Genomic DNA, 25,759 nt, shown 5'->3' with positions numbered 1-25,759 from the left:
GGACACCTCTGGTCTTAAAACCAGTTTGCAATCAGCAGCCTGGAGGTTTCAATCATAGTTTCAACATAGTGAATGTTTGCATTCACGAGGGTTTGGCGGTTTCTACTTCAATACTGAATGGGCTTCTTTAGGGATCTACAGAGGAATTAGACTAGAAGAACCAAGCAACATGAAGGACGGATGTTCACAAGCTTACTCAATATGTTTATTATGCATACAGGTAATCTTAATAGAACAGACTAAATTACCATGTATACGACAAAGATGCAGTTCAGGGCTCATTGGAGTATACCGCCTTCCTCTTTATGAGTACGTGAAGCCAAAGCCTCAGGCCTGTTGCTACTCCTCAGCATTCTGAATTGGGCTGGCCCAATCTGGAGCATCTCCGTGGTTACCAGGCCAGTCACGACATCCTTCAGTTATGCTGTATCTGGAAGCCGGGGCCGCTCAACTCAGATGTAGTTTCTCATGTATAAAGTTTCCGCCTTTGCGGCTGCTGTTTTACTTTGGTCTCCCTTTTAGTTTTACTCTGTTTTAAATACTGGTATTTCCTGTTATGCTGTGAAGTGAAGCATTTTGTCCTATATTAAGAAAAGGACTCCCTTTTTACCAGTTGAATTTAACTTGAGCCCTACTTGGTTCCCCTGCAGAGCTGAGAATGCTGTGTTCTTGGACAGCGTCCTTCATCTAGACATCAGCCCTATGTCTTCCCTGCCCACCCATCCATGGTGATGAGCTCAGGCTCCTACCTACACTTTTTAAGGTTAAATGTTTGGCCTGTGTAGCCCACAGCATTTTTTGTACTAGTTGGCAACATTTCAGACCAGAAAATGTTACTTTAAGAACCTGGTTATCAAGATTCTCTTGAAAATGCTAGAAATCTAGCACTACCAGGCCTGCAGTCTCTGTGGCATCAGCAAGCTGGGGCTGAGAAGCAGCTGTTCACTTTAGATAAAGCCTGTATGCTTTAGTTCACCACAGTCCCTACCACTGCTGGACACGAAGGCCCAGTGACAGCTGCCCTTTATCATCACTCTTGCATTATTAATTTTCTTATATTAGAGTAAAAAGCGAGATAGTCAATGTACCCATGTTTCTATCAAAAGTACGAAAACATACAAGCAATAGAAATGACTGCATATTTCAAGACAAATAAGAGAAAGTATATTATCAATGGAATATTAATTCAGTCACGAGAAAGAAGGAAATGCTGCCATTTGTAACAGCTTGGATGGACCTTGAGAGCATTATGATAAGTGAAATAAGCAGACAGAAAAAAGCAAATACTGCGTATCACTTATAGGTAGAACCTAAAAAGAACAAACTGGAAAAAAAACACAAAAAACAGTAGAATGGTGGTTACCAGGGGTTGAGGTATGTGAAGAAACTGAGCAGATACTGCTCAAAGGGTACAAATTCCCAGTTAAAAGTTTAACAATTTGGGGATCTAATTACAGCTTAATGATTATAACTAATATTATATCATATATTTGAATGTTGCTAAGAGAGTAGATCTTAGATATTCTTACCACACACACAAAAAAAGGTAATTATGTGACAGGATGGAGGTGGTAGCCAATACCATGGTGGTAACCATTTAGTAATTTATAAAGGTGTCAACACGTTTCACACAATAAACTTACATAATGTTATGTGCCAGTTATATTTCAAAAAAGTTAGGGAGAAAAGGTGTATTCATTTGTGGAAGTGAATCATTTGTCCCACACCTGCCTGGCCCCTGTATTGGGTCTGTAACCTCTACTCAAGGGGGTCTTCAGTGGTCACATGTTTCCAGATTGACCAGCGTAGAGACCATTACATCTGTGGTCTCTCCTATCATTCAAGAGTCAAGGATTCTCTGGTCTATTTGTAGGGAGAATGGGGGATATTTATCCTATCTATGCTTTAGACAAAAAACAGCAGATCATTTTCTCAATGGTCATATCCTGTTTTCTTTCAAAATCATTCTCCTTCTCCCACAACTGGGTTGAATAAGAAAAGAACAGAGATTAAATTAGAAAATGGGAGCTATCTTAGTAAAATGTTTTTAATTTTTTTTAAATAATTTTTGAAATTGATTTCAAAAATCAAATTGATTTCAAAAATCAACTAAGAAACTAGGTCTTAGTTACATAGACATATTTGCAGGAGTCTTTTGTCAATTAACATTCACCCAGAATAGAGAAAAGTAATGTACCCCCCTCCCTGCTTTATAATAACAATTAATCCTGGGTACTTCCCAAATATTCCTACACCAGCATATTATAATACTCTCAAGGTCTTGAGACTGAGCAAGGTTGAGACCTTCTTCAAACTAAGAAGCAGAGAAAGAATCAAGGTTCTTCATATTTCCTTTCATTCTTCTTTCTCACCAGGATGAATGTTCTCGACTAAATCATGCAACTCATTGTAAGAGTTAATAGTAACGGTACCAAATTTTGCTTTTGATTCACAATGAAAGCTCTAAAGTTCACCTTTACCCCATTTAAAGACTTTGGAAGTATAAGTATGGTCACGACAAAATGATACCACTGAAGAATTCATATCACAAAAAGGTCAATTCTTATAAAAATAATATGTAGATGTAATGAAATTCCAATCAGAATCCACATGGGATCTTTCTTAGAATTAGATAAACTGACTTTCAGGTTCATACAGAACTATAACTGTCTAAAAATCGCCAAGTTTGAAAAAACTAGTGGGGGCAACTTGCTTGACCAGTTGATAAAATTTTCAATAAAGTGCCTGTAATCCTCCTTCTCCTCAGCTTCATCCTCTTCATCGGAAGGCCAACAGGCCATTGGCATAGAAATAAACAAACAGAAGTAGTATGGAACCTAGAATCAGATTCAAGTATTTAAGGAAAATTAACATATGACAAAGATGGTACTTCAATATAGTTGAAAAGTATGTGCTTTCTTTAATAATAATTCTGGGAAACAGGCTCTCCATTAGGAAAATTAGAACCATATCACACCCTTCCATATACAAAAATAAATTTCAGATATATTAAAATGTCTAATATAAAATAATATAAATACTGGGTAGGAGAACCTTTGTATGACCTTAGGATGGGAGAGAACATCCTAAAAAACAATACCGGAAATCCAGAAGAAAAGAGACAGAGGGACGGCCGGATGGCTCAGTTAAAGCGCGAGCTCTGGGGCCGGCCCGGTTGCTCAGGTGGTTAGAGCTCCGTGCTCCTAACTCCGAAGGCTGCCGGTTCGATTCCCACATGGGCCAGTGGGCTCTCAACCACAAGGTTGCCAGTTCAATTCCTCGAATCCCGCAAGGGATGGTGGGCTCTGCCCCCTGCAACTAAGATTGAACACGGCACCTTGAGCTGAGCTGCCTCCCGGATGGCTCAGTTGTTGGTTGGAGCGCGGGCTCTCAACCACAAGGTTGCCAGTTCAATTCCTCGACTCCCGCAAGGGATGGTGGGCAGTGCCCCCTGCAACTAAAAATTGAACACGGTACCTTGAGCTGAGCTGCCGCTGAGCTCCCGGATGGCTCAGTTGGTTGGAGTGTGTCCTCTCAACCACAAGGTTGCCTGTTCGACTCCCGCAAGGGATGGTGGGCTGTGCCCCCTGTAACTAGCAGCGGCGACTGGACCTGGGGCTGAGCTGCGCCCTCCACAACTAAGACTGAAAGAACAACAACTTGAAGCTGAACAGAACCCTCCACAACTAAGACTGAAAGGACAACAATTTGACCATTGTTCCCCAATAAAGTCCTGTTCCCCTTCCCCCAATAAAATCTTAAAAAAAAAAGAAAAAAAAAAGCGCGAGCTCTGAACAACAGGGTTGCCAGTTCGATTCCCACATGGGCCAGTGAGCTGCGCACTGCACAACTAGATTGAAGACAATGAGCTGCCGCTGAGCTGCGGAGAGGCGGCCGGATGGCTCAGTTGAGCGCGAGCTCTCAACAACAAGGTTGCTGGTTCTTGGAGCTGAGCTGCACCCTCTACAACTAGATTGAAGGACAACAACTTGGAGCTGATGGGCCCTGGAGAAACACACGGTTCCCCAATATTCTCCAATAAAATTAAAAAAATAAATTCTTTAAAAAAATAAAAAGAAAAGAGACATGTATGTTTGGCTACATAAAAAATAAAATAATGTTAGGAAGATGACAAAAGTTCTGGAGATGAATGATGGTGATGCTTTAACAACAATGTGAGTTACTTAATGCCACTGAACTGTACACATAAAATTGTTAAAATGATCAATTTTATATATATTTTAGTGTAATAAAGAATAAATAAAATAATGTTGGTTTGGTTTTTTTTAAAAAAGCACTACAAGCAATATCAAAAGATAAATAAATAGCTGGGAAATATTTGTCAGAATTATGACAAATACAGGATTATAGCCCTAATATCAAAAGAAGCTTTATATGTTATGAAGAAAAAGACAAACCTGTGGGAAAATGGGCAAAAGACATAAATAGGTAACACACAGAAGAGGAAATACAAATAATCAAGAAACATATGAAAAGATAATCTCAATGGGATACTATTACACATGTATTAGAATGGCTTAAATTCATAAAAAGCTGACAACACCAAATGCTTGTGATGATACTGAGCTACAGGAACTCTCATTCATTGCTGGCGGGAATGCAAAATGGGAGAGTCACTTTGGAAGACAGTTTGGAAATTTCTTATAAAACTACACATAGTTGTTCCATATTATCCAGTAATCACACTCCTAAGTGTTTACTCAAATGATTTGAAAATTTATGTCCATACAAAAACCTGCACACAAGTGATTATAACAGCTTTATTTATAATCATTAAAAATTGGAAGCAACCAAGTTGTCTTCCTATAAATAAATGGATAAACAAATTGTGATACATCCAAGGAATGGAATATTATGCAGTAATAAAAAGAAATGAGCTATTGAGCCACAAAAAGACATGTATGAAACTTAAATGCATATTGTTAAGTGAAAGATGCCAGTCTCAAACGGCTACATACTATATAATTCCAATTATACAACATTCTGGAAAAGGCAAAACTATGGAGATAATAAAAGATCAGTGGTTGCCAGGGGTTCAGAGGATATGTGGGAGGATAGAATGGATGAAACACAGGGTTTTTTAGGACAGTGAAACTATTTTCTATGATATGGATTTGTGACATTATGAATTTATCAAAACCTTAAGCACAGAGAGTGAATCTTAATATACGCAAATTTAAAAAATCATTAAGGAGGTTGGGGAATCATAGGATAGAATGCAAGACTCTGACAAAAGAACCTATCACAATGTGTGAAACAACCTCACTAAAGGGGGAGAGGGGAAAATGTGCTGACCTAAGTAACTCTGTAAATAGGTAGAGTCTGTAAGACTAAAGGTACTACACATAAGCCCTGTACTCTTACTGATAAGTTTGTTTCCCATGGGGGTATAGATGAACAATTCTGATACTGCTATATATGTACACTGCAACAACAATGAAGTAAATGAGTGCCGGATAATGGGAGCCAGGGTTCTCCCTGAGTATACAGATAAGCAAGGAGAGGAAACTAGTATAATCCATGATCTAATCAACCCATTGGTTTGAGTTGGAGACATCAGTATGAACTCATGTTTAGCTTAATATAGGTACAGGCAACTACATATAAAATAACTGTAGCTACGTTTCTATACATGTGTTGGTATATACATAAACCATGTTTCCCCAAAAATAAGACCTAACTGGAAAATAAGTCCTAGCATGATTTTTCAGGATGACATCCCCTGAACGTAAGCCCTAATGCGTGTTTTGGAGCAAAACTTAATATAAGATGCCGTCTTATTTTCGGGGAAACACGTATATTACCTTGCTCTGTCAGGGCCTAGAAGCAACCACACTGCAGTAGCAACAAGTACACCTAGTGCTCAGATCTTGGTTTCTAACATCATTCTCCAATAAAGGGAACCAGTGCTCCTTGGAGAAAATGGATAATTCTAGGGAGGGCAGGAAAAGTACAATATAAGCCTGGAGCATCTTGTAGTGTCAAGATGCTAAAACAAAGTGCTAAAACAAAAACAATTGTTTTTGATGGGGGTATGTCAAAGGGACACAAATATCCATGAATCCATACCGATATGAATGACTGACTGAATTAATTAATTAATTAGGGAAAATAAATAAATCTCCTATGTAGAAGAATTCTAAATAATTTTGTATAGCTAATCTGCCTTCAAGGAGGAGAGCCTAACTGCCCACTGCTTCAGTGTGGGCTACACATAGTGACTTCCTTCCAAAAAAGTACAGCATGGAGAGACAGAAAAAGAGTAACTTTATAGTGGAAAAACCTGACAAACTATCTCAGCCAGGTGATGCCTTCTTTCCCCAAACCCATCATCCCAGTCTAACCAGGAGAAAAACACCAGACAAATTCCAACAGAAGGGCATTCTACACCTGACCAGTACTCCTCAAAGCTGTCATGACCATCAAAAACACGGAAAGTCGAAAACTGTCATAGCCAAGAGAAGACTAGGGACATATGGCAAGTAAATGCAATTTGGTATCCTAGATGGGATTCTGGAACAGAAAAAGGACATTAGATAAAAATTAAGAAAATATGAATAAGGTCTGAACTTCAGTTAATATAGTGTATCAATATTGGTTCATTAATTATAACTAATGTGCCATACTAATGTAAGATGCTATTAGGTTGGTGCAAAAGTAATTGCAGTTTAGAAGGTTAAAAACAATTGCAAAAGCAGCAAGCACTTTTGCACCAACCTAATAATAGGTGAAACTGGGTACAGGGTGTATGTGAATACTCTATATGAGCATCTCAATTTTTCTAAAATTTAAACCTTTCTATAAATAAAATCTATTGAAACACACACACATACACCCTTTATCCAGCACATCACTTTTGGGAATATACCTTATATAAATAAAAGCACTTTTGCATAAAATTATATGTACAAGGATAGTTATTGCAGCATTGTTTGTGGAGGCAAAAAAAATGGAAACAACACAAACAAATGTCCTTTGATAGAAGAGGATGGGTTAAATAAATTGTGATACAGTCAAACCATGAAATATTAAATAATATGCAGCTATTAAAAATAATGAAATTAATAGAGGTCTATTGACCTAATGAAGAGGACGTATTGTTGAGCGAAGAAAGCAAGTTACTGAGTAATTTTATAAAAATATATGAAAATGGAAAGTATATTGAATATATGCAAAATTATTCTATTTTCACATATTCATTTATTGTATATTATTATTTAAAACATATGCTGATCCCTACTCGGTGCCGGACATTATTCTAAGCTTTGGATTACAATATTTAACAAAGCTGACAAAAATCTCTGCTCTCAGGGAGGTCATATTTGAGCACGCTAGATGGTGATAAGTCTTAGGGAAAGAAAGAAAGTAGGTGGGGGCATAGCATAGTGGGAGAGTGCAATTTCAAACAGGATGATCAGAGAAAGCCTCATTGAAAAGGTGACAAATGAAAAAAGATCTGGAGAAGGAGAGGAGAGGGTCATGAGGCTCTCCAGAAAAATGTTCCAGGTAGAACTCGGGAACTACCATTCCCGAGGCTCTTGTGTAGGACCTGACTGGAACGTTTGAGAACAGCAAGGAAGCTGGGGTTTTAGCCACTTCTTGTGTCTTGCTTTGCATACTTTCAGTACATCTTTTTTAATTTAACCATTGCTGCAGCAACCAGCTTTGTGTAGGCGTAACCTGCAGCCCCTCATCTCAGCTGCACACTGTATCTTTGGGGCTTCAGGGGTGATGAGGTGTGGGATGCTGGTGGGATGATTTTAACCTGCAGGAGGTCACACTCCATGCAGGGAACCCTTGACCAGTGGGGGACAGGGAGTGGTGGGTAAATGCTCCCCTCCTCTGGTCTGCAGGTTCCCGGGAGAGACCTGGCAGGATTAGTCTCTGTTTCCCCTGGCAGTGGCTTTTCCTCCTTCCCTACTTCCCTCTCTCTTGTCCCCTACTCCTGCTCCCTAGTCTCACTTCCCAAAATAAGCTACTAAGAGAGTCCCTTATCTCAGACTTCACTTTCTGGTGGTGCACAGGCTAAGACAGATGGTACCGGAAGTGGTCCTAACTAGCACATCTTCAGAATGGGATTCTGGAACTGGACCAACCACCAGGCAGATGGCAACAAAGCCCCTACTGCTGGTGGTAAGTGGGCAAGAGGCAGCATCGCGGAGCCACAGCAACACAATTACCAAGACTTTCATCCGTGGCGGTTTTGAATGAGGTGCAGGTTGGCCTATGCAATAGCAGTGGCACACGAATAGCATGGGGCAATGGCAATTATGGGGATTAGTGCATGAGCTGGCTTTACTTAATACCTCCAGTTCACTGAAAAAGGAAAAGAGGTAATGATAGGTTCGAGTTAGCCACTCACCCGTCAACCGTGGGAGTCAGAAGGCCTTGATGGCAGTAATTACAGAGACATTTATCTTCTGCAGTCATTGGACAGAGTGCTAAAATCAGGCTCAGGACTTAATTTTAAGAGTGGCAGAGATTAAAACAACAACAACAATGTACAGCCACAACAGGTCTCTTATGTCCAAGTCAGGGCTCCGATGGGAAAGAGAAGAACCCAGAGGTCTGGGATAGGGACATTTATGGGGATGAGCCTGAGAACCATAAACCCTCAGATTTCCCTCACCTCTCCAGGATGGGAGAAGCAGCCTCTCTGCCCGTTTGCCAAATGAAATGCTTGCTCTCACAGGAGACCTGAAAATACCTCACTGAGGCACGTGCCTCCTGATTCTATCCTTACCTCCTCCCAGGGCCCACAGAGGTTGTAGCAGTGCCTGAGGCAATATGGTTCATGCTCCAGGAGGAAATAACTGTACTCAAAGAATTACAAGACATGCTTCATATGTACCAGCTGGAATCTTGAAGGTGCTGGACCACGGCAGTGGAGAAATACAAATGGTTTTACATGGTTTTAAAATGGTCTCTTCACTATATTGTAAAACCAAGATAGATATTTTGAAGTTAGTGTCAGAGAGCTAGTTAATACATCAGCCTTGGGGGCAGCTATTTTCAGTATTTAAAAAAGCTGTTTAATTATTACCACCGTCTCCAGCCTAGAGGGGAATAGTCTGCATCCATCACGGGGTAGCTGAGGAATCATTCTTTAACACTCGCTTTGGTAAAGGAAAGCTGCCTCAATTCTGTATTTCCTCCCAATGCTAAGAACCCCAATGGTAGGTACCCTGGCTAATGTTTTGTTTCAGGGACAGGTAGAGAAGGAAGGAGTGTGACATATGGAGTGGAGGAATACTGAAAAAACTGGAATTATGGGTGGAAATTTTGGGTGCTACTGAAGTTTATTTATTTTAGGTTTGCTGTAGATAGCATGGACAGAACAGGAATTTATTTTTTATTCTCTGGCCAGAGACCTGGGCTGTCATCTCTTCTAGATTCTTCTCTAAACCCAGCACAGGCTAAGGATGTGCACAGTGGATGCTTGATCTGTTTTATTGTGATTAATAAAGTATATGAAAAGTACCAGGAAAGAAGCAATCGTACAAAAGTGATCAAAATGAAAATGAACAATGACACAGCCAAAAATTAACGCAGCAATGTACTGTTAGTTACAAAACAAACTGTCTGGGCCGGCCTGGTGGCTCAGGTGGTTGAGCTCCGTGCTTCTGACTCCAAAGGCTGCCAGTTTGATTCCCACATGAGCCAGTGGGCTCTCAACCACAAGGTCGTCGGTTCAACTCCTCGAGTCCCGCAAGGGATGATGGGCTGTGCCCCCTGCAACTAACAACAGGCAACTGGACCTGGAGCTGAGCTATGCCCTCCACAACTAAGACTGAAAGGGCAACAACTTGAAGCTGAACAGCACCCTCTACAACTAAGATTGAAAAGACAACAACTTGACTTGGAAAAAAGTCTTGGAAGTACACACTGTTCCCCAATAAAGTCCTGTTCCCCTTCAAAAAAAAAACTGTTTGGTTTCTATGTATGGTGATAGCATCAGTTGATTTAGAAACTCACCTTTCATTATTTTAACAAAAAGAAGAATAAAGTTCAAAGATTTTCAACCTGGCAATTTTATCCACAGCATTTTTATGATAGTGCTTTTAAAGTTAATAAATAATAAAGAATGTTAATAATTAGCAAGAAAATATGCCTGTTGAAAGTAAATTTGTGGCCTGAAACATAAATCCTGCCAAATAAAAAGGTAAATTAAAACACTAAAAAAAAATTTAAAGTGAAAGACTCAAGCCTGGCTCGTTTTTTAAAATTTCCATTCCATATAAAAAGTACTACTTTCTAGTGTGGTTTGACTGTTCTATAATAACTATATGCAACACAGGCTGTCTACCTATACATTTTATTTGCTAGAAATAAAAATAATTTAAGTAGTAAGAAAAAAAAACAACAGCAAAATTTATTTTTTATTCCTGTGCATTATAAAATCATTTTTTCTGCCTCCTCCTGCTCTATATTTTATCTTCTGGAGTCTAAGAGGAGTCAGGACGTGTGTAGGGGCATTTAGGGCACTGAATAGTGGTATGTGCTTAATCTTCTTACAAACTGGGTGTCTTTAAGAAGGTAATGAACCAGCTTGTTGATTTCTGCTTCTTTTGTTCTTGAAGTATTTGCATAGCAGCTTTATTATTTAGGTGTTCACTACACAGCAGGAATACAATCTTTCTAGATACACACCTTATGAGCTAAGGCAAAAAATCTTCCAATAAACAAACAAAAAAGTCTGTTACTATTTGCAGTTAGTATGTTATCTTGTAAAAATAAATTAAACAGGTCTCCACTTGTTGAACAAATAACGAGAGATGATGATAAGGGGATTGTTTGGTTTCTCTCACCGTGGGCAAGGGAATGCTCTGCTTTGTCTTCTACGCTGTTGACGACCAGTTTCCATAAACTCCCAACATCTATCTGCATATTAGTAATGGGCAGCGAGGGGCCAGCTCTGCCAGTCCACTGAGAACATCTACACATAATGAAAAGCTGTATAATCCAAGGGCCCAAAATGGAGCCTGCAGCCCAAACACGGTCTACACATATGTTTTGTTTGGCGTGAATGGTGTTTAAAAATTTTTAAATTACTTATCAATGCTTTAAAGTCAGATTTCATTCTCACTAAAAGGGAACTGGGGCTCGTTGCAGAAATGGCTGATTCCAGCGATGAGGCAGGATGAGCCTGAGACATTTTGTTGTGCACATTGTAAAGAAGTACTCAAGGAATGACGGGCATCTGTCATGACAAAGGTGCTAGATTCAAGGAGCCGCAAGTGGCCAAAGGTGTGCAATTTGAGAATCAAGAAGAAGAATGACAGTGATGGTCTATAACATGTTGAATGAAAGAAGAAGATCCACGAATTCACAGTGATACTAAAAAGTATATGTATGGGGGGGGTGGTGAAAGAGAGCACTTTTTTTACAGAAAAAGTTATAATTGATGTTGAAAATCACCATTTTACAATGACTCTTATTATAATCGATTGAGGCAAGGATCATTGGGTAAAAGTTGTTGGGGAACAAGGTAGTCACAAAGTGTCAAATTATAACCCCACAGATTACTTATTAATTATAAAAGGGAAAGTGTTTCTTTACAGTTGAGAAATATGGCAAACCCATCTTAACCATGAGAGTAAAACTGAAAGCACCAATTACGGGACAGACAGACATCATGTACTTCCTGATGAGAGCTAGTCTGATGGACATATCCTCACTCATGTAGTGTTCCTGCTGAAAAATTTACCCTGTATCAAATCATGTGGAAACAACCAAACAACCTACAGTATGTGGAGGCACATTCTGCAAAAGACGTGGCCTAGACACTTCATAAATGTCAGTATCATCAAAGACCAAGAAAAAGAACTACAAAGTTGGGGAACTGTTTTAGATTAGAGGAGTCCTAAAGAAACAGAACAACTAAATGCAATGTATGGTCATTAGTGTTTCAGCCAAAAAAGTGTGTGTCTGTGTTGTGTGTGTGTGTGTGTGTGTGTGTGTGTGTGTGAAACAGAGGCAGAGACAGAAAGGAAATGAAGACTTTCAAAAACTGATTAATGAGCCTAGTTAAGAACATGCAGGTATTCGTTGTATTATTCTATATCCACGTCTATATATTTTGAAACTTTTTTCAAAACAAAAACTTGTGTGTAGTGGAGGGAACCCAGGAGATTTTACCTACAATTCTGATTTCTGGCTTTTCAAAGAAAGAGGCTGAAAATCAGCATGCGGGGCTTGCAGTCTGCGGAGCTGAGCAGTGGCCCCCCCCACTTTACATGAGACTCCAGTCGCCCTAGGCTCCACCTCTTCACCTTGTCTCATATTTATGTCTCACATAAATTTACTCATTTATGGTATCAGTGTGATTCCCCACCGACATTTGAATTTATAATCTCACGTAAACCATAACACAGAATTCTGATCATGGCTAAAATAGTTTATAGAAGCATGTTACCAATCCATTTCAACAAGCCAACTAAACAATTTGAAGAGACAGGACCTAGAAATGAGTACCAATTAGCAACAGCAGGACTAAATCCTTAAAGACGTCATCAGATTTCCCATTGAGACTTTTATTGAGTTGGGGAATATTATTCGATTAACATGGGGGAAATATTCCTTCAGCTAATATTGGGGAAAGCAGAAGTGTTTAAAATTATAAAAGCTCTACTTAGATTTCAATGCAAGGGAGCATTTACGTGGTACTCTGTTAGTTTAGTGGAACGGGGCCCTGAGACCCTAAGAGCACACGGAATTAAGCACTTAATAAATGCTTTTAGATAACAGGGAACCCTGCCGGTCATACTTCCCATTGCTCATTACCGTCACCAGGATGGTAATTTGTAGTATTTCTGGTCTGATATTCTAAAGTAGTGAACTTCTTGGGGAGACGGGTGAAGTCTTGGGGACACCGTCAGCGTCCCTCTGGTCCTAGCACCATGTTTAAATCCCACATTTTTGCCTTCCTACCTGTGTGCTTCTCTTGCCTACGTTACTGCTCTTTTTGACCCTCTATTTTCCTGCCCTTGCATCCTTCAGGTGGTTTGACAGCTATTGGATGTTTGGCCTAAGAGCACTCTGCTGCCTTCAGCAGAGTCAGCAAAGCAACGCCAAACAGAGACATAAATCATAGTGATAAGATGGCTCAGGTGCCAGCAGGAGCTTGCCCAAGGTCACCCAGTCGCTATGAACCACATCAGAAACAGTAATTCCTAACTGGCTCCCGTCCCCGTGCAGTCACACAGCCCAAAGCCTCACTGGAAGGTTACTGAAAGTGAGGAGACAGCAGGAAAAAGGGGCGCTCTGAACACTCGGTGCGTTGTTCCTATTCACGACTAATTAAAGTCAAATAAAAGCCCGTTCCTGGCACAAAGCACACACTCAACAGTCTCACTGGAATAACAGTTCTTTGCCAATTCTCATGCCACAACCCTATAGTTTATTTCAGAAGGCAAAAATGTATGCTTTGCCACCAACAAAGATGAGAATACATACTCTCACCTTCCCATATGGGCCTTTTTGTCATATTTGTCCCCCAAAGGAGTCTTTTTACACATTATTTTCCTAATCACCTCCCAATTAAATTTTAATACCACAAATAAACTGCCTATCTCTATATGTACTGTTTGTATATCTATGCTTTAGACACTAAAAAAGTTAGACTTTCTGCTTCACACCCAAGAACCAATTTTCATCTTTATGCATGTGTTACGTGCCCTTGAGTCAGCTCTGAGTCCAGGTGACCCTGTGAATGCGTCACGTCCACAATGTCCTGTCAACAGCCCTGCTCTGCTCCTGTGGACTCATGCCTAGCGCTTCTTTTACGGAGTCAATCCATCTCATATTTGGTCTTCCTCTTTCCCTGCTGCCTTCTGTTTCTCCCATTATTGTCTTTTCCAAAGAACCCTGCCTTCTCATGATGTGCCCGAAGTCGGACAGCTTCAGTTTTGTCATTTTTTTCCTCCAACAATGTTTCAGGCTTAATTTGCTCTAGGACCCACTTGTTCATCTTTTCTGGCAGTACAAGCTACCGCAGAACCCTCTAACATTATGTCAAATGAAGCACATTTTTTCCTAGCAGCCTTCTTCACTGTCCAACTTTCACATCCATACATAGTAAGTGGGAATATGAGGGCGTGGATGATCTCTGCCATGGTCTCTAATGACACGTCTTTGTTCTTGCTGATCTCTCCTAATTCTCACCTTGCTGCCCTTCTGAGTTTCAGCCTTCTCTTGATTTCTTGGCTGCAGTCTCCATTTGAATTGCTGACCAAACCAGGGTACCCAAAACCTTTAACAATTTTAATGTCTTCATTGTAAATTGCTTCTGTAGTCACAACTTTTGTCTTCCTGATGTGCAAATGCAGTCCTGCTTTGCCACTTTCTTCTTTCACTTCCATCAGAAGTCGGTTCAAATCATTGCTACTTTCTGCCAGTAAGAGGGTGTCATCTGCATATCTTAAGTAATACTGTTCTCTATTAGAATGCTTGTGCTTTACTGTTATGTTTACAGTAAAGTTTTAAATGGGCATTTTCCCCCATGCTTATTCTCATCTTTGTTGGTGGCAAACCGTAATTTTTTGCCTTTTAAAATAATCTACAGGGTTGTGGAATGAGAATTGGTAAGAACTGTTATTTCAGTAAGAATCTGCACCCAGACTTTCATGGAAGCCATGAGTGCCACAGCTAAGCAGGGCGCGGGAGCAAGGGCAGGATAAACCCTGAGGACCAGTTAACGTCATTGGGAGACTTCAGAGTGTGGTGTGCGGTGTAATGTGATGGTTCTGATGGGTGGGAGCACAGGGCATGGACTTGGAGACAAACAGAACTGTGTCTCCATTTCAGCTTACTAACCACAAGGCCATGGCAAATCATTAACCATCTCAAATCGATCCCGCACCTTCTAAGGCTGTATAAGTGTAATCTGTGCATCCTGGGTAACAATACAAGGTACCTGCCCAAGTCTACTGGGTGACCAAATGGCAGGGTGTGATTCCTTCTCCTGCTGCCTCTCATTTTTCTTGTCCTCTGGAGGGTGGGTTGTCATAGACAATGACTTAGCTACCGCTTTCAGCCCTTGATTGACATCAGTCTGATCTACCAGAAGGTCCCTGCCCCAGCTGCCACACTGCAGAAGGTCTGCCCAGGTACCTCAGAGGGACAGTCCTGTCCTTCACCTCAACTCCTCTGGGATCACCTACTCTTTCCACCACTGTCGACTGGAATTCTTTGCTTCCTCTTCCAATTGTTCTACCATTTTCATTCCACAGAGAGAAGGTTCCATGTCACAGAGGCTTGGAAACAGTAACACAATTATTCTGGGTTGGTTGGTTTGCCTCTGTTTTGAACCACATAGGCCTTTTTTTGTTGGACACGTTGTTATTCCCCAGGGGGCTAGGCTGGGTTCAAGTACAGTCCCTGCTTCATGCAGAAATAGTGTCCACGTCCCTTCACAGGGCCTGTGATAACTTGAGCCTGTTGTGCTAGACTTCTTGATTTAAGGAGATTTTCTTTCAGGGACTTTGTCTCTCTCTGTAATCTGGTTTCTGACACGACCACCCCACCTCCCATTCAAAATATCTTTATATACTTGAGCCCTAGTTATGAAAAGGGGTTGAATTCTTTCCAGTAGCATTCATGGGTCATATGCAAATCAGAAGATTTCAGACATCCTGGTGGAAGAAGTGCTACACCCACACTTTGGAGACAGCTGTGGTTCCTGTTACATAAAGATGAAGGACAGTGTCTGTAAAGAACCTAACAACATTCCAAATAACATAAGAGGTCGCCTAATCTCCTAGCTGGTCCATGAATTGGTCTTTTATTATGCTGTTAGGGCTATTTTTGGTCACAGTCCAGTTAGTAACTCAAGGTCATGGCTTTAGCAATTCTTTCCTTCCAACATCATTCCCCCTTTAGTGGATTAATACAGATATACTTATTTATACCATATTAAAAACAACAAACACTCTCTTGACCCCCCCACATCCTTCCAAGTGCCTGCTGCCCCATGACTCAGGTTTCTTTTATAACAGAATTCCTCAAAAAGAATTGTCTGTATCACTATCTTCATTTTGCTCCTCTCATTCTCTTGACCCCTCTCTGATTCCTACTACTTCCTACTACTTCACCCCAAAAACCCTTGTCCAGATCTCAGATGAGCCTCCTATTTTCAAAGCCAATGGATAATTCTAAGTCTGTACTAATGGTGACCTTCGACACCATGGACCATCCCCTCATTCTTGAAACAGTTTCTTCACTAAGCTTTGAAGAACACCGCTCTCGGGATGTTCCTTGTCAAATGCTGCGTCTTGCCTCTCTTGTTGATTCCTCCCCATCTTCCTGACCTCCAGGTGCTGGAGCGCCGAGATTCAGGCTTTGGTGCTGGTCTCTCCATTCCGTATGGCAACCCAGTCTCATGCCTTTAAACACCATTGCTATGATGACGTCTCCCAACTTTACATCTGCAGCCTGGGCCTTTCCCTGAATGCCGGACTTGTATATTTAATTGCCCCTTTACAGCCTCCTTGGATTTGCATCTCAAACAAAATACCTAAAATGAAACTCTTGATTTCCTTTCCCCAAATGTGCACGTGGGTCTGCCTATCATGGTCAATGATCTCTTCATTCTTCCAGTTATTCACATCAAGAACTTTCGAGTCATTCTTGATTTCTCTTCCAACCATCAGATTCCTATGTGCTCTTCTCTCAGAATAAATCTAGAATCTGATTACCTCCACTGCTACTACTCTGACCCAAACCCCATCCCTTCATCCTGGATTACTCCAATAGTCAGTCCTTCACCTGATCTTTCTGCTTGTGGAGCTGAAGCAACCAGCAGCTGGAGGAATCCTTCTAGGGTATCAGTCATGCCAAGGCATCCCTCTGCTCAAAACCCTCTGAGGGCTCCCATCTCATTCAAAGTAAAACCCACAGTCCCTACTGTGGCCCCCAAGGCCCTCGTGTCTGACCCTCTTACCTCTCACTTTATCTCTTACGACCCTCACCCTTACTTACTGTGCTGCAGACACACTGATCTACTCGCTCCTCCTAAAACACATGAGAACATCACTTGATCCTGCCTCGGGACCTCTGTACTTACTATTCCCTCTGCCTACAATGCTTGGCCCTGGATAGCTGCCTGAGTCATCGCTCAGACATTTCCTTCTAGTCTCTCCTCAAATGTCATTCATCAGAAAGGCTTTTCCTAACCACCCTATATAAAAAAAGCAAGCCCCTCCACTCTTTCGCTCCTTATCCTGTTTTATTTCTCACCACTTGACATATCATTGTTTGTTTACTCTCAGTCTCTCCTCACCTGTGAGGGCAGGAGCCCAGAACAGTTCCTGGCACATGGCAGGAGTTCTGTAAAAACTTGCCAAATGAACACATGCCAACTATATTATGCACAGGTATCTTATCAAAACACTGACTGAAAATAATGAATTGTTCCCTTTTTTTCCACAATGGAAAACGAATTTGAGAAAGGGTAGGATAGTTGCTTTAGCTCAGTTATTGCAGTAAAATTTTATTACTGTCATTAGAATGGAACTTAATTTGTTCTTAAAGTAGAGTAAGATCTGGCTGATTTTAACTGGAGCAGTTGTTTATTTTTTTAAAAGCCTAATTATGTAACCTAGAAAAACTATGACTCAAGATTAAAAATTAAAGGGCTAACTACAGGAGGACTTCTTGGTGAAGGGTGAATTATATTTAATTTAGGGAGTAATTCATTAGTATAAACGCTGAGTTTTTCTCATTAAAATGTCATGCTTTTGCTCCCCCCCCCCAAATGGCATGAAATAATGCTATTTTAAAAGTGTTTCCAACTTTCAGAAAAAAATGTCTTTTAAAAATATTAGCAAAATAGGTGTCTTGATAATAGTTATCATCTTCCAAAGCATTTACTAACGGATGGCTGCATCTTCATACATACTGTCACACCAAGAATGGAAAGCATTGTAGAGGTGCTGCCTTTATTACACAATTGACTGCTGGACAATTCACTCCCATGATCATATCCGCTTAAGAGGAAACAAATGTAATTTTTAAAGGAGTCCATAGCAACATTTGGGAGTTTCTTTAAATCGTTAAATAAACAGATTAACAAAACATATCCAAGGACTTCTCTGTGGATGGATACAGGCTAAATTCTATTATATAATTGAAGGGACCATGCCATTCTTTTGTAATCCGAGTATGCTGTTGTGTCAGATACAGACCCTTCGAAGCAGGACACTACCTGATCTGGGGAATCCTTTTGTTCCTAGACAGAGCGCTTACTTGCACGAGATTTAGACTACACAAAACAAACGATGTCACTCTTTTCATCAATGGATAGTGAAATGAGATAGGGCAATGATACATACACACAATTATATACATACTCTCACACACACCAGAGAAATATATGTATGTAGGTGCTATTTATAGTTGTCAGCTTTTCTTTCTTGGGAAGACTGTGATCTTTCCTAAAATTGTGTCTTTCCTAGTTGTTGTTTTTTTTAAAATATTATGTCCCTTTTTTATGAACTGATGGTAACAGTAGTAGGTGGTTTTTTAAAATGCTGACAACCCTATCCCAATCTATAAAAAAAAAAGTTTTTTGAAATTTTATTAATCCATGAAATCCAAAAATCTGCAAATGATAACTTTCTAATTAAAAAAAAAATCTTAGCTAGCTTCCCTTCTTTTCAGGAAAAAGTCAAACTCCTTACCCTGGCATCCAATGCCTTCTACATCTGGTCTCCTAGTTTTCCTTATTGTAATGGGACCAGTCAGGGGGTCAGCCCCTGCCTGTCCTCACCTGCTTTGGCTAAGGTCATTGCGGTACTTTCAGCCTCAGTCCTTCTGGCTCCTAGATCCTGACCTTAGCAGGGGTCATTAAAAGCCACACAGTTCAGTGAGGGATGTGCAGGGAAAACCCTAGGAACTCAAATTCCCCGAGTCACTGAGCTGCAACCTTCCCCTGTGCCCACAGAACTATGCTTTGCTCACGCTTGGTATTCCTCCTTGCCATGGGCACTGAAGCTCTACCTTTAATCCCCGTCAGACGGGGCCCTAAAACACTTGCCTATACCTCACCGACTTCCTGTTCTCAGGGGCTAAGGGTCTCATGGAGCCAGGCTCCAAACCCCAAAAGCCACCTGGGTGCATCACATCCCAGAGCCAGGCTTGTATTCCAGGAAATTGCTCACACCTCCTCCCACTGAACCATGGCTTCCTTTCCTTCCCTTCTCTCTCTGGCCTGTCAGTACCCATCAGGCATCTTGGCCAAGATTTTGGGGTTATTACCTGTGTTCCTTCAATATATTTACTGCTTTCCACTTACGCACCTTTTCCTAGGATAGACTATTTGCCCTGAATTCCTTCTCTCTCATTTCATGCCTCCCTAACATCTCAAAATCTAATTCAAATGTGCCTACAAACACTTCGTTTTCATTTCTCAACAAGCATTTAGAGGGTTCTCGCCAGGCATGGGGACATAAGGTGAATGACACCGGACCTGCCCAATAGGAACCCAGTCTACCAGGAGCGAGAGCTGAGGGGAAATTCATCTTACTTCCCTTCCACGAGATAAGCATCTGAAAGACAGGGTTGTACAACTTCATACAAACATTGTTTTAGGCACAATGGGGCTCAATAAGCATTTATTGAGTAAGTAAGTGGAGAAAATCTGACTTTATTTAATATACCTTCATTTCACTTATTCAGCAAATAAGTATCCTTTATGTGTTAAGAATATCACAGAATTCTGAAAAGTTAGGGCTTAAAGCAACAGATTCTACCAAAATCTAGTCCCATCATGTCACGTAGATCAGGGCAATCTACATCTGTGCACTTGAAGTGGAGCGTGGGGTGCTGGGTGCCTTGAAATCAGGTTCCTGTGCATACAACTCTATCCTTTAAAGCATATCAATATTCAGTTATTCAAGAGAACACATATGACTCCCTAATTTATTGGCAACACCTACCCTTCCTAAGAGCTTATTTTTTTAAACAATTCTTTCCTATCCAACAATAACATTTATTGGAAGCCTACTATGTGCCAAGAGTTGATACAGAGATACAAAGGCGAGGTTCCCATCCTGCAGGAACTCAATTAATTCTGGGAGCTATACCTGTAAACACATATTGCTAAAGAGCAGTGAGAGGTTTCAGACAGGCATTCACCGGTGACCTTCAGAATCAGAAAGAAACAGAAACAGATTTTCTTTTTTAAAAAATAAAGGAACCCTTGAAATACAATGATCACCTTCTCCTCTAGGAATAGCCTGAGAAAGTGAAAAACTGTCCATCAGCCCAAGGGAAATGGTGAGAACCTCTCCCTGGGGAGGGGCAGTAGGATGGCCAAACACTACTGGTCTTACTCCTTCCTAGGGGAGCACTTTGGGAAGGGGGAAGTGATAGTTTGGAAGTGTCTTCTCAGAACAGATCACAACTGCAGGTAAAGAACATTCTAAACCCAAATAGAGAAAGTGTTCTTATTACCCATCCATTGTAATTCATCCAAAGCCTGCTACTTCCCATTCAGGATCCTTATCCAGAGGTAACCCCACCTACTCAACTCATGGGAGGAAAGAAGACTTTTAGAGAAGGCTAGAGAAAATGGAGAAGCAGGGATAAGAGAAAATCCCCTGAGTATTCCACTCACCTCCCACGAGGTTGCTCTCTCCTTGTCATATAGTTAGTTACACATGTCAGAACAGAGGCCCTAACTATTTGAAACTAAGTTAGCCGCCACTGCATTCATTATATGTCACATTGTACCTTGCAATTTGGGTTTCATCTCCACGGAAATTCAGAAAAGAAGTCTCTTTCCAAAAGAGGCAAAAAATAGCCTGTAATAAACACCCCCTTCCCACCCTCCCTTCCCTGCTATGCTATTATGGTCTTCTAGGGTTAAACAATAAACATTTTAAAAGTGATCATCTCACTTCTTTGAGAAGAATCCTTCTTTTCAAGACAGGACATTATGATACTCACTGGTAGACAAATGTGAGGTGTAATGAAAACCTGTCAGGATCCTAGCAGTTTGAAAACAGGTGAATGATTAATTCTCTTAATGGACTGAGAACATCAACAGAAGATAGCCTTAAAGTTTAAAAATCAAGAGTGCTAGCAAACTTGAGTTGTGGTAAGTTCTTAGACTATCAAAGTTGATGGCTCCTGAAGAACCAGATCTACAGGTGGCATGAAAGAGAAGCTACTGGGAAGGAAAATAAAATATCCCACAGCATCTCTGAAAGTGAAAACCACCTTGCCCTCGTTTACATCTCTGCTTTCTAGCTCATTATATAATTGGTGACTTGTTCAGAGATGTCCCATTTGTACCACAAGACAAACGTCTATGGAGGAAGGACACGCAACCATATCTCAAGGCACTTATTTAACATAATACCATTCACTTCAATGTTTTAGTCCCTGAAAATTCACATGAAAGAATCCATTACCTTGAGCATGCGGATTTCTCGGAGGGCGATTTTCTTTATGACGGGGTCATCTTCTGATTCCAGAAACCTCTTGATGGCCACAATCTGACCCGTGTCCCGGTTTCTGCATTTGAAAACAACTCCATAGGATCCTTCACCAATTTTCCCAATTTTTTCATACTTCTCCATCACAGAGGAATAAATCTTCTTAAAAAGGATCTTCACATAGCTTGAAAATGTCGCTTATAAAATACTGGCATGAACGACAAACTGCACTAGAGCTGCACTCGACGATGGGTCTTTGTCAAGGAAGGACCTAGAACTGAACAACAGCACTTGTTAAGAATTAGGAATCGACCCCCGCCTTTAAAGCCCCTGAGCAATGGCAACGCGACCGAGGATGACAGCCTAGTAGTTCGCTGCCTTCGGTAACCCAAGGTTATACACCCTGCAAGTTAAAATGTAACCTGTCATCCTAAAACCAACCGAGTTGTAAGATAACCTGTCTTTTCAATGTTACAGTTCATCCGATCTAAGACATATGAGCTGGCTGGAGGACGGCGAAGGCTAAGGGATTCCCCGGTTCTAATTTCGGGTCTGATTTCCTTGGAGCAAGAAGACACCTCCGGGCTCCTCGCGCGGGCGGCGGCAAGACTGGGGCGGAGCCGAGACCCGACCCCGAGAGGCGGCCGCCCCCACGCCCCGCGCCTCCGCCGCCGGCTCAGAGGCGCAGGCGGGGAGCCGGCCGCACCGACCCACCCTTCCCGCCCGGCTGCTCACTCGCGGCCCCGGAAAACGCCGCCAGCGCGGCCCTGGCCTCCCACCCGCGCTCGGCCCACGGCGCGCAGCCTCGAGCGGCGCCACGTGGAGGCCCCGGCCGCCCAGCCCGGCCCGCGCCTCCTTCCCCGCCCGGGACTCACGGCGCCACGGCTGCCCAGCCTGGCCTTGCTCCCGCCGCGCCAACTCCTGCGGGCTCCGCTGGCAGCCGGCGGGGCCCGCGATCCCTATGGGAACCGGCCCCCGCCGCGGGCCGGCCTGGGCGGGGCCGCGGCGCCCCGGCTTCCCTCCCGCACCTGGCCGCGGGCCTGGCTGCGGGGAAGGGCCCTGGTGGGTGTCCCTGGCCGCTGAAGGGTCTGTTCTGACAATGGGCCTGGAGCCCCGCACGTCCGTCTGCGGTGGAGGAGGTCTGCAAGATTGCAAACTCCAGTGGGTCAGGGAAAACGCAGCCGTAGCAGAGCCTGCCGGGAAGACGCCTGCGCTAGGAGTCCCCCCACGCCCATGCAGTCTGTATTTCACAGGCAAAGCTGATCCCGCACCATGTAACACCTGTGATTTCTCCCGGTATCCTCTGCTAGACTGTAAACGCCTTGAGGGCAGCTTCTGTGTCTGTCCTGATCATTGAGTAACATCCAGTGAATGAATGAATGAATGAATGAATGAATGAATGAATGAGAGACAGAGGAAGAGGAAAGTATTAATGAAATTGGTTAAAGTCAGCACTTTCCTCCACTGGCTTGGAGGGGGAGGGTGCTTCTTGACCACTGACTTCCTTTACAAAGGGGCTGCCTGATGTGGGAGATGGAGGCTTATTGAGCCTACCTTGTTTTACGTTCCTTATTCCCTTCCTTCCCCTAACTGGCTTCTCATTCGCTCAGGTCTGAGCACAATGGTGGGAAGTTAATTAACGTGTGGAAATCATGAAATAAGGTAATTTGCCACTGGGCAGACTGCCTCAGTACTTTATCATCCACCCCATTCCATCCTCCCAGCATTGAGGTGGGTGTTTGCCCTGGAAGCAATACCCGAGGAGAGAAAATGAACGTGCTGTCTTTGACACAGCAACCAATCCCATGCCAAGCAGCATGCCCCAAAACGGAAACCTGGATAGGGTTCAGGTGGGAGCTGGAGCTGGGAGGAGAGGGACTGGTAGCTTCTTTGAGAACAGAGAAGCATATAGACAGGCTCCAGCGGTGGACTAGAAGTCGTCTATGAACCTCCCAGAAATTGCAAAGGGCAACTACTTGATGTGTTTTCTGTCTCTATAGTTTTGCTTTTCCAGAAGGTCATATAAAGGGAATTATACATTCTGTAGCCTTTTAATCTAGGCTTCTTTCACTTAACACAATGCATTTGATATTCATCTATCTTATTGCATTTATCAGTAGTTTATTCCTTTTTATTACTGAGTAGTCCATTGTATGGAGGTACCATAGCTTGTTTATCCATTCCAAGTTGAAGAACATTTGAGCTGTTTCCAGTTCAGGAGATTATAAAAATATAAATAAATAAATAAATAAATAAATAAATAAATAAATAAATAAATCATCACTATAAACATTCATGCATGGTCATTTGTGTGACCATGTGTTTTCATTTCTCTTTGGAAAATAATACTTAGGAGGACTACTGCTGTGTCACATGGTAAGTATATGTTATTGTAAGTAACTACCAAAATACCAAAATGTTTTCCAAAGAGACTACCATTTTACATTCCTACCAGCAATGTTCCAATTACTCTGCATCTTTGTCAGCACTTAGTATCTTGTGGCTTTAATTTGCATTTCCCAAATGACTAGTTGAACAGTTTTTCATATGCTTATTTGACATCTGGGTGTTTTCTCACAAGTTCTAGAAAGCTTTTGTAAATTCCTTGGGATTTTCTATAATAGGTAGACAATCATGTCATCTGTAAATAGGAACAGTTTTGCATTTGTCTTGTTTTTTTCTTGCTTTATTGCACTTGGTAGATCCTCCAGTGTGATCTAAGAGTGGTGAGAGCAGATATCCTTATGACTGATCATAGGAGGTAAGCATCAGTCTTGCATCACTAGGTATGATGCTGGCTAGATTTCCCAGTAGATGCTGTAGAGGGCAGTGTCTAAAATGGCCCTAGATGATCCCTGCCTCCTGATATTCATGCCCTGGTGCTCCTTTTCCCTTCAGTGAAAGCTTCATTTAGTGACTTGCTTCTCAGGGATGGAATGTGGCAAAAATAATGTAATATCATCTGCAAGAATAGGTTGCAGAGAGACTGATTGCCACCTCGGGTCCTCTCTTGTGCTCTCTCGCTTACTTGCTCTGAGGGAATAGAGAGGCCATGTTGTGAGCTGCCCTATGTCAAGGAACTGAGGAAGCCAACAGCCAAGAAGAACTTAGGCACTTAGTCCAACGTTCTGTGCCAACAACCATGATTGGGCTTGGAAGGAGATCTTCCCTCAGCCCCCACCCCCCAGCACCACCACCCCAAAGAGCCTTCAGAAGAGACTGTAGCCCCAGCTGACAAACACATGTTCAATCTTGTCACAGACTTTGATCCAGAAGCACTTAGCTAAGTGATACCTGGATCCCTAACCTCCAGAAACTGTGAGGTAATAAATGTTTGATATTTATATTTTGGGGTTATTTGTTATGCAGCAAATAGAATTAATACAGCAGCCCTTTATTAGGTTGAGAAAGTTCTTTTTAATTCCAATTGGCTGAGAGGTGCTTTTTTTTTTTTAAATAATGAATTGATGTTGAATTTTGTCAAACGCTTTTCGACATCTACTGAGATGATCATATGATTTTTCTTTAGTCGGTTGATATAGTGAATTACATTGATTTTAAAATGTTGAACCAACTTTGCATTTCTGGGATAAAACCAACTTGGTTATGATGTTCTATCATTTTGATATATTGCTGGAGTAGAGGATACTCAAAAATACTTTATTGGGGATTTTTACATTAATGTTACTGAGATATATTGATCTATAGTTTTTTTTTTATTTTCATGTGATGTCTTTGTCTAATTTTGGTATCAGGATAATGCTGATCTCATAAAATAAGTTGGGAAGTGTTTCCTTCTTTTATATTGTCTGGAGTTTACATTAAATTGGTATTACTTATTCCTTAAATGTTTGGTAGAATTTGCAAGTAAAGCAAACTGAGTCTGAAGTTTTCATTGTTGAAATCTTTTGATTTACCAATTCTGTTTCTTTAATAAAATATAGGCCTATTCAGCCTGTTTCTTTTCTCGTGAGCTTTGGTAGTTTGTGTCTTTCAAGGAATTTGTCTGTTATCTACATATTTGAATTTATGGGCATAAAGTTGTTCGTATATAATAATACTACCTTATTATTATCCTTTTAATGTCTGTAGGATATGTAGTAGTGTTCTCTATGTCATTCTTGATATTAGTGATTTTTTTCCTTTCTTTTTGTTGATCAGTTTGACTAAGGCTTATCAATTTTATTGATCTTTTAAAAGAAACAGCTTTTGATTTGTTGATTTCCTCTGGTTTTTCTGTCTTTCACTTTCATTGATTTTATTTCTTTATTATTTTCTTCCTTCTGCTTCCTTGTTTTTAG

General features: G+C 41.4%; 1 protein-coding gene across 4 annotated transcripts in view; it reads right to left on the bottom strand.

Moving 5' to 3' along the window:
* Window positions 1-22,675, bottom strand: part of CDKL1 (cyclin dependent kinase like 1) — a 49,909-nt gene extending 27,234 nt beyond the window's left edge. The window contains exons 1-2 of one of the 4 annotated variants that reach the window (XM_074327496.1): window positions 22,334-22,675; window positions 21,435-21,735 (exon numbers count right to left, since the gene is read on the bottom strand). In XM_074327496.1, the coding sequence (XP_074183597.1) occupies window positions 21,435-21,602 (168 nt within the window). In that variant the 5' untranslated portion in view covers window positions 21,603-21,735; window positions 22,334-22,675. Of the gene's footprint in view, window positions 1-21,434; window positions 22,145-22,333 lie in introns of those variants that run through there. The other 3 variants (XM_019725658.2, XM_019725659.2, XM_074327495.1) reach the window with 3 other exon arrangements.
* Window positions 22,676-25,759: the final 3,084 nt, after the last annotated feature.

This window comes from Rhinolophus sinicus, linkage group LG03 (assembly GCF_036562045.2).
Source record: "Rhinolophus sinicus isolate RSC01 linkage group LG03, ASM3656204v1, whole genome shotgun sequence".
Taxonomy (NCBI): Eukaryota; Metazoa; Chordata; class Mammalia; order Chiroptera; family Rhinolophidae; genus Rhinolophus; species Rhinolophus sinicus.
This window is presented reverse-complemented; position numbering and strand designations above follow the sequence as displayed.